The 10,343-nt window shown below is 45.9% G+C and overlaps 1 protein-coding gene across 2 annotated transcripts in view; it reads left to right on the top strand.

The window, feature by feature from the left end:
* Nucleotides 1–5,348: 5,348 nt before the first annotated feature.
* LOC121545943 (pleckstrin homology domain-containing family N member 1-like) overlaps nt 5,349–10,343 on the top strand; it is a 29,674-nt gene continuing 24,679 nt past the window's right edge. For both annotated transcript variants that reach the window (XM_041856878.2, XM_041856877.2), the window contains exons 1-3: nt 5,349–5,532; nt 7,903–7,993; nt 9,093–9,254. In XM_041856878.2, coding sequence (XP_041712812.2) covers nt 5,459–5,532; nt 7,903–7,993; nt 9,093–9,254 — 327 coding nt within the window. In that variant the 5' untranslated portion in view covers nt 5,349–5,458. The remainder of the gene's footprint in view (nt 5,533–7,902; nt 7,994–9,092; nt 9,255–10,343) is intronic.

The following is a 10,343-nucleotide window of genomic DNA, read 5'->3' as shown; positions in this document are numbered from 1 at the left end:
TCGATATGACGTAGATGTGCCCTCTCTACTCATAATAACCTCTAATTATGCTTTTATGAAATCCTGAAAACAGTCCTGAAGTAACTGGCTAGCTCACTAGGCCTATATCGCAGATATTTTGTTTTGCTTTTGTTTCACTTTTCCTCTGTTCCACATTAGTGTGAATAACAACGAAATTCACATGACTTGTTCTTTTGATAAAAACAGTAGCAGTGTTACTATATATAAAACGATATATAATCCTCTGTCATAATCAAACAGGATATTATTTGTCTACTGTCTTCTTTTAGGTAAACAGGAGCTTGTGTATACCAAAAGGCATCCTGCTGAAACTGTAGATTCCCCCTGTCCCACACTGACAGATAACTGCTCCAGCACTGGATGGTGTCATTTAAATATGGGAATATATTTCATATACAAATATCATACAAGGCTTAAACAGTGTACACACATTAGAGACGCATATAGGTAAAAATACAGCAATTACATAATATTCTCATGGTCTGCTGTACATGTATGATATTTTCATTTCGTAAAATGTAATGTAATATACTAATTTAAGTTCATTTTGGGTTTAAAGTGATAGTTTTTCAACACTGTGTATATTAACACGTTTCTTCCCTTATATTGGTCCCATGTGGCTCAGTTGGTAGAGCATGGCGCTTGCAACGCCAAGGTTGTGGATTCACTACTATAAGTCGCTCTGGATAAAAGTGTCTGCTAAATTACTTAAAATCTTTAAGAGTCTATTGACGCAAGGGTGCGTCAATCTAATGAACATAAAAATAAATCAGCATCAAAATCTGTCAGTTTAAGCTAAAAGTATCAAGGCTCGGGATAAGACCCAGATGCAGACAGTTCTAAATAGCAAAACGTTTATTTACAAAAACAGGGGGCAGGCAAACGACAGGTCAGGGGCAGGCAGAGGTCAGTAATCCAGAGCAGAGTCCGAAAGGCACAGAAATGGCAGGCAGGCTCAGGGTCAGGGCAGGCAGAATGGTCAAAACAGGGAAAAACAGGAGTATGGGGAAAAACGTGGGTAAGCTTGACAAGACGTACTGGCAACAGACAAACAGAAAACACTGGTATAAATACACTGGGGACAAATGGGAGACACCTGGTGGAGACAAGCACAAGACAGGTGAAACCGATCAGGGTGTGACAGGACGCCACCGGGGTGCCGGCGGTGGAACTCAGCGATGAGGCATGGGTTCAGGATGTCCCTAGTGGGCCCAGCACCTCTCCTCCAGGCCATAACTCCCCCAGTCAACCAGGTACTGGAATACCCTGCCCCGCGGTCGAACCTTCAGGAGGCACCTCACTGTGTATGCCGGTAGGCCGTCGATGAGATGGGGGAGAGGGGTGGGCCTGGAAACAGGAGACAAAGGGCTCTGAGACATATGTTTAATCCTAGACACATGAAAAGTGGTATGTATAAGGAGGGTACAGGGCAACAGAAGACGAACAGCAGAGGGGCTAAGGATCTTGGAGATGGGGAAAGGGCCGATAAAACGGGGGGGAAGTTTGTGGGACTCCACCCGGAGGGGCAGATCCCGAGTGGACAGCCATACCCTCTGTCCGAGAAGATACCGGGGAACCGCGGTCCAGTGGCTGTCCGCCTGTCCTCGATACCTGGAGGTGGTGTTGAGAAGAGCCGACCGGGCTCTCTTCCAGGTACGGCGACAGCGGCGGACGAACATCTGGGCCGAGGGTATGCCGACCTCTTCCTCTTGCTCCGAGAAGATACCGGGGAGCCGCGGTCCAGTGGCTGTCCGCCTGTCCTCAATACCTGGAGGTGGTGTTGAGAAGAGCCGACCGGGCTCTATTTTCCAGGTACGGCGACAGCGGCGGACGAACATCTGGACCGAGGGTATGCCGACCTCTTCCTCTTGCTCCGGGAAGAGCGGGGGTTGATATCCCAGGGAACACTCAAAAGGCGAGAGACCAGTGGCAGAGCAGAGAAGGGTGTTGCGGGTGTACTCAACCCACATGAGTGGTTGGCTCCAGGTGGTGGGGTTGGCGGAGACAAGGCAGTGAAGTGTCGTCCGACCCAATGAGCATGCAGAACACCTTCCAGAACTGTGACGAGAACTGAGGACCCCGGTCGGACACCATGTCCACCGGGAGCGCATGGATCCGGAAGACGTGCTGCACCATGAGCTGGGCCGTCTCTTTGGCAGAGGGTAGTTTGGGGAGAGGAATGAAATGGGCAGCTTTGGAAAACCAGTCCACCACAGTAAGGATGACGGTATTGCCATCAGATGGGGGGGGACCAGTGACGAGGTCCAGGGATGTGTGTGACCAGGGACAGTGAGGGACAGGAAGGGGTTGAAGGAGACCAGCCAGAGGTTGCTGAGGAGTCTTATTCTGTGCACATATCGTGCAGGTATCGACGAACGCGGAGACGTCAGGGACCATGGTAGTCCACCAAAAGCTTTGTCGCACAAAGGCCAGGGTCCGGCGGGAACCTGGGTGGCAGGTAAGCCTGGAGGAGTGGGCCCACTCCAGGACCAAGGGGCGGACAGCATCAGGAACAAACATCCGGTTGTCTGGGCCCCCCCCGGGATTCTGCTGGGAATGCTGCACCTCACGTACCTGCTTCTTAATTCTCCAGCTGAGAGCCGCCGCCAGACACGAGGTGGGGAAGATGGTCTCGGGGTCCGATGGGGTAGCCACGGGGCTATAGCGGCGTGAGAGCGCACCTGGGTTGATATTCTTGGAACCCGGGTGGTAGAAGAGGGAGAAGTTAAACTGGGTGAATAGCAGGGCCCACCTAGATTGCTTGGAATTGAGACGTTTGGTGGCATCTTCACCGTGAGAAGCTCACGATTCCCCACATCGTAATTCCTCTCCGTTGCGTTAAGACGATGGGAGAAGAAGGCGCAGGGATGCAGCTTGAGGTCCAGGGCAGAACATTGGGACAGGACAGCCCCTACTCCGACATCCGAAGTGTCGGTCTCCGCCACGAACTGACGGGACGGGTCAGGATGAACTAATATGGGAGATGTGGTGAAGAGGTGTTTGAGGTCCCGGAGTGCCCGGTCCGCAGCTGGGGACCACGTGAACGGAACCTTGGCAGAGGTGAGTGCAGACAGGGGAGAAGCCAGGGTGCTATAACCCCGGATAAAGCGGCGATAAAAGCCGCTGTAGTAACTTCCGGGCATCCTCTCTCTCAGACAATGGAGAATCGAAAACCTTCTTCACCTCATCCATGACCTCCTCCAGACTGAAGCATACGGCAGACTGTTGTTCCCACACTGCTGTAGCCCAGGCGAGAGCCCTCCCGGACATCAGCGTGATTAGGTACGCTATCTTCGAGCGGTCCGAGGGGAAGGAGGAGGGCTGCAGCTCAAAGATGAGGGAACACTGAGCGAGAAACGCCCGACAGGTTCCCGACTTTCCAGCGAAGCGTTCCGGTGGAGGTAAGCGGGGTTCTCGGGAAGCCGGGGTGGCCAGGAGAGACGCGCTGTTGACAGCTGGGTTACTGAGGGGCTGGGAGGTTACCATCGTGGTAGGCTGCCTAACAGACAACTCGTGGAATTGCTCCAGCAATGTATTCAACGCGCGGTCATGGCGTTTGGCCAAGGTCTGAAAACCCTCTATAAGACCACGCAGCAACTCCTCGTGCCTCCCAATGGTGGCTCCTTGGGAGGAGACGGCATTATGGAGCTGGTCCGAGTCTGCTGGGTCCGTCATGGCCAGTTCGTACTATCAAGGCTCAGGATAAGACCCAGATGCAGACAGTTCGAAATAGCAAAACGTTTATTTACAAAAACAGGGGGCAGGCAAACGACAGGTCAATGGCAGGCAGAGGTCAGTAATCCAGAGCAGAGTCCGAAAGGCACAGAAATGGCAGGCAGGCTCAGGGTCTGGGCAGGCAGAGGTCGGTAATCCAGAACAGTGTCACAAGGTACAGAACGGCAGGCAGGCTCAGGGTCAGGGCAGGCAGAATGGTCAAAACCGGAAAACAGGGACTAGAGCAAAACAGGAGTACGGGAAATGTGGGTAAGCTTGACAAGACTTACTGGCAACAGAAAACACTGGTATAAATATACAGGGGATAATAGGGACAAATGGGAGACACCTGGTAAAGGGTGGAGACAAGCACAAGACAGGTGAAACCGATCAGGCTGTGACAAGAAGTATGGAGGTAGTTTTGTGCCAACATAAATATGGAGTTGAATATTTGTCCAAAAAATTAAATATATCCTGAGCTTTCTTATATCTCCAAGATATAGGACACTTCAAATTATTTTTCCTTATGATTTATTTTTTGATGGTCTTTTTGCCATTTATTATATAAAACAACATAATCAAATGTTATTGGTCACATACACGTGTTTAGCAGATGTTACTGCGGGTGTAGCGAAATGCTTGTGTTTCTAGCTCTGACAGTGCAGTAATATCTAACAAGTAATATCTAACAATTTCAAAACATATACCCAATACACACAAATCTAAGTAAAGCAATGGAATTAAGAATATATAAATAAATATATGGACGAGCAATGTCAGAGCAGCATAGACTAAGATACAGTAGAATAGTATAAAATACAGTATATACATATGAGATGAGTAATGCAAGATATGTAAACATTATTAAAGTGACTAGTGTTCCATTTCTTAAAGTGGCCAGTGATTTCTAATCTATGTACAGTATATAGGCAGCAGCCTCTAATGTGCTAGCAAAGGCTATTGAACAGTCTGATGGCCTTGCGATAGCGGGGTGAACAGGCAGTGGCTCGGGTGGTTGTTGTCCTTGATGATCATTTTGGCCTTCCTGTGACATCGGGTGCTGTAGATGTCCTGGAAGGCTGGTAGTTTGCCCCAAGTGATGCGTTGGGCAGACCGCACCACCCTCTGGAGAGCCCCACAAGAGATTGTCTGTTCCAATATCACATCCTGTACCATTACTTAAGTTTCAGAATGAAGTTGTTGTGCTCAAAGTATGTGGGGCAATAATAAATACTCCTTTGGGCCACAGGCAATTTCATGTTCAGACATGCCCCAGTCTGACACTGCCATCAACCACCATCAATTCAGAGTGACCTGTATCTTCTCATGATAGCCTTCAAACATTGAGACGAGGCCCATTTGGCTGGTGAAAAGTGTGAAATGGCACACTTCGCTCGGCCCCGTCTTTGTTGTGGAATGGCTTTAACAGAGGGATCCCAGGCATGGTGTGAACCCCCCCACCCCCACAAAGACACGCACACACACACACACACACAAAGCCCCTCCCCCTGCGCACACACACTCTCACTCCCTCCCTCCCTCCCACACACCAGTCTGTCTATACAGCACTCGCCCTGCCCACTTCTCCCTCAGTATCTGCCTGACTTCAGCAAGGAGCACACCACCACACCGTCTGCTTTGGATTACACATTCACCATCACACAGGGAATATAATACAGGACGTCTACAGAGGAGTGTACAGCCCCAACAACAGTAGAGCAACATGGGGAGCAGCATGTCATGTGTTCCCCAACACAACTTCAGGTTCTCCAGCAAGAGTTTCATACGCAGGAACAGGTAAGGAAGGAAGAACGATCCCTCATAAAACACATCTTCAACTCTGTATTTTCACTGTACTTCTGGTGTTTGTTCAAGACAGAGCCTAAATGTCATACATGTCTGGCTCATTCGTTGTGGTGTGTTATTTTAGACTTGGCTGTTTCAGCTGGAGGGAAATCCTGGTATTTCACAGCGTTTGAGCTGTATGGTTTAAATGGAGGTTGTGAGGTTTATGGGGTCAGAGTCAGGATCACATAGGGGGTACATGAGAGCACATGAGCAGTGATATCTTTCTGACTGTGTGAACACCATAATTACAACTGTGTTTAAAACTGTATGTGTGTACTGCAGTTACCATTTGCCTTATTTCCATCTAATCTGATGTGTCGGTTGTCAGATAATATGGTTCCCTTCTCTTATCAGGATCTAAGCCCCAATAGAATAGTATAGAATTGAATAGACTGGTTCGAATAGAATAGGAACACTGCCGGGACATGAAGAGTCAATATCCTGGTCATGAAATAATTATCTTGTATGGGTTGGACGACTGCTCAAGTATTGATTAGCAGTGTTGTAAGCTTATGCTACTTTAATGAACTATCAGTATAAATAAATCAAGACTTTCTGCTTTTTCTTATGGGAGATTCCACGCCAGCGGGAGCAGAACATATTTTTGATATCTCAGATTGTTCTGGCAATTCTCACATAGAAACTTCATTGGGAGGAAGGATGTTTGACATGCTTTTTTAGATTTGTATCACAAACAATTGATTTTTTTATCATGATGAGAGTGTCCATTTTATGCCCTTTCTAGACTTTTTATATGCCTTATGATCCATCAACTGTACATGATACAGACAACATCTTGGAGTCATACTCCTTATAGTGTGCTCTAACATATGGATTATGTCTAGATTCTGAAATATACATTTTCACATTTATTTACTTAATATGAATATCTCAAAACTACCCTTTTTGGTTTTGTTCATTTTAAGACATTGTTTAAAACAATATACTCTACAAGTACATCACATTTCCAGAGTGGGCTCTCTCTCCACGCACGCATGCACACACACAGGTGATTTGATTGTTCAACTTGGAACAATAACATCAGTGTCCTCACTCCCTCTATGTCCTGCTGTCTGTGTGTTAGGGAAACAGGCCAGGTTCAGTTCAGGTATTCCCTACAGAGCCAAGTGATTGAATGTGAATGCCAATCCAGTGACACAAAGAATGCGAGGTTCGCAGCTACGTGTCTATTATCTGCATCAGACAGTCAATGTACACAACTTAATTTTTGTCATTTAGCAGACGCTCTTATCCAGAGCGACTTACAGGAGCAATTAGGGTTAAGTGCCTTGCTCAAGGGCACATCGACAGATTGTTCACCTAGTCGGCTCGGGGATTAGAACCAGCGACCTTTTGGTTACTGGCACAACGCTCTTAACCACTAAGCTACCTGCCGCCCTGTTCAGAACTCAAAGAACAAGAACCTGCAAAATAGCGATCTCATTATTTGATGATTGATTGATGCTTGCCAGTCATGTTAGTCAGTCATCACATACTGATCCGAAGTTGATTCCCACATAGCACAACAAAGATATTGTTCGCGCTAACGACATTCAGATTGGACACAGGGAGATAGACTCGAGGGAGCTTGTAAAAGTTGACTCCCTCTGTTATCAACGCACCGGAAAAGCTTAGCTATAAAGATGTGACACTAATGATAACAGATGGGGGTCAGTCGTGACAATGGAAGACATTGAAGCCTGATTGATCTATTCATGCCCTGCCTATCTCAGACACAAGCCCTGGTTGTTCTGCTCAGTTAAATTGGTGATATTGAACGGAACTGATAAGAGAGTTCCTGGTCAATTGAGATCACACGATGAGAAACAAACCATGTTTTGACGTCATTAAGCTGTCAAGAAAAAAAAGAGCAAAGGTTGGATCGCGATGGGAATTTACTCACTCGGAGAAACCAGCTAAAAAAGTCCAGATTTACAAAGCGACACCAAGCAGTCGTTTTACACTCCTCACACTTTCAAACCAAAAACCAGACAAGAGAACTCTTCAGAAAGAAACACATCTGTTTTGAACTCATTAAAAAAAACAAATCTGCCATTGGGAACCTAACTGGTAATACAGCAAGCAGATAGGCTAGGCTACATTTACATTTTAGTCATTTAGCAGACGCTCTTACCCAGAGCGACTTACAGTTAGTGAGTGCATACATTTTCATACAGGCCCCCCATGTGAATCGAACCCACAACCCTGGCGTTGGAAGCGCCATGCTCTACCAACTGAGCTACACGGGACTGTATGGTAAACATGGGAGAGCGAGTTCTAACACATGCTTCTCTCCCCATTCCCTCCCCTCCCGAGCAGCAGTCGCTTGTTCCGTAAGAATAATCCCCAGGAAGGACAGGAGAAGTCCAACAGCATCATCAATATTCTCTGCACTGTCACCCCGAGGAAGGTAAGGACTGCTGAAAATATGCCTCTCTCTCTACCATAGACATATTTCATTAACATACACAAATATTCCATGTCTAATTGTCTCATCTCACCATATCAGACAAACACACTTACTATGTCCATACCTGTATACTGTATACAGTGGCTTGCGAAAGTGGTGTTGCAGACTCTGAAGCCTTTCAGAACAGGTGTATATATACTGAGATCATGTGACAGAACATGTGACACTTAGATTGCACACAGGTGGACTTTATTTAACTAATTATGTGACTTCTGAAGGTAATTGGTGCACTAGATCTTATTTAGGGAATTCATAGCAAAGGGGGTGAACACATATGCACGCACCACTTTTCCGTTATTTATTTTTTAGAATTCTTTGAAACAAGTTATTTTTTTCATTTCACTTCACCAATTTTGACTATTTTGTGTATGTCCATTACATGAAATCCAAATAAAAATCAATTTAAATTACATGTTGTAATGCAACAAAATAGGAAAAACGCCAAGGGGGATGAATACTTTTGCAAGGCACTGTATATCTATCTAAAATTAGCTATCCTTCTGTCCTGTAGGAACCAGAAAAGTGTTCTCCTATGGGGACAACCAAATAACCCTTTAAGAAAAAACATTACCTCTACATTAGTCTTGTCTTAACAACCAAACTTATTTAACCTTTTACTGCAGTGGGCTAAATAAGGGTCACACAGAATGATTCTTGGTAGTCTTAAACAAATCTACTTTGAAACAAAAGTACACACTTCACACACATGCTTATGGGCTTTTAAAAAATAAGACACCTGTACCATGTCAGATGTAGAATTAAAATGTATTCAATTTTGAGTTTGCATCCCAATATTACATTTTATATACAGTTCATCACAGAAGACTGAAATATAACAAAACTGTTTGACATAGAAACACTGAATATTCGTTGTGATAAATTTTTAATTTTTTATTAATGATGTAAATATGATAAATATTAATAACATTCCACCCATTGTGCCAAAGAGGGCGCTTCTGGTCATTGACTGCAGGAAAGGGCTATGTAAGTTTGTTGTGTACAGCGGTCTAATGTTCACTGACGTGATTGCCGGTTGCAGGAAATGACCCATAAAGACCTGCAGGCGATCGAGAACGTTAAGTGGGACCCTCCGTTCCCTTACGACCCGGTCAGTGGCTGGAAGAAGAGCAGCATCAATGTCAAGAACTACGGCAGGATGGTCCACCATTCTAAAGTCCGTTTCCGCTTTCTCCACTGCCAGGTGAGACATACCTACACACAAAGACATACACACAGAGACATACACACAGAGACATGCGCACACACACCAACTTGGTCTCAGGGCATAAATCTGTGATACTCCATTTAGTATGATATGTTACATTACATTAAGTTCTATTATGAATGGAATAACGGTTGTATAATATCATGTGATTTATAGTATTATACGTCTTTCACTGAGACCAGGTTGCTTTTAGCGTTATAACAACAAAGGAGAATGTCTGAAGTAACTATACCATTAGTAGGTATCATATGTCTTGGAGGTTCTCAGAAATACGTAAAGTATGTTTTGTATGGTTCTGATGACAGGCCATGCGAGCACACACAGACACACACACACACACACACTTATACCGCGTTACCTCAAGTCACTTTATATACACTACATGACCAGAAGTATGTGGACATCTCATTCCAAAATCATGGGTATTAATATGGAGTTGGTCCCCACTTTGTTGCTATAACAGCCTCCACTCTTCTGGGAAGGCTTTCCACTAGATGTTGGAACATTGCTGCGGGGACTTGCTTCCATTCAGCCACAAGAGCATTAGTGAGGCCAGGCACTGATGTTGGGCTATTAGGCCTGGCTCGCAGTAGGCGTTCCAATTCATCCCAAAGGTGTTCGATGGGGTTGAGGTCAGGGCTCTGTGGAGGCCAGTTAAGTTCTTCCACACCGATCTCGACAAACCATTTCTGTATGGACCTCGCTTTGTGCACAGGGGCATTGTCATGCTGAAACAGGAAAGGGCCTTCCCCAAACTGTTGCCACAAAGTTGGAAGCACAGAATCGTCTAGAATGTCATTGTATGCTGTAGCGTTAATATTTCCCATCACTGGAACTAAGGGGCCTAGCCCGAACCATGAAAAACAGCCCTAGACCATTATTCCTCCTCCACCAAACTTCACAATTGGCGCTATGCATTGGGGCAGGTAGCGTTCTCCTGGCATCCGCCAAACCCAGATTCGTCCGTCGGACTGCCAGATGCTGTAGCGTGATACATCACTCCAGAGAACGCGTTTCCACTGTCCATTGGCGGCGAGCTTTACACCACTCCAGCCGACGCTTGGC

The sequence above is a fragment of the Coregonus clupeaformis genome, chromosome 30 (assembly GCF_020615455.1).
Source record: "Coregonus clupeaformis isolate EN_2021a chromosome 30, ASM2061545v1, whole genome shotgun sequence".
NCBI classification, from domain to species: Eukaryota; Metazoa; Chordata; class Actinopteri; order Salmoniformes; family Salmonidae; genus Coregonus; species Coregonus clupeaformis.
This window is presented reverse-complemented; position numbering and strand designations above follow the sequence as displayed.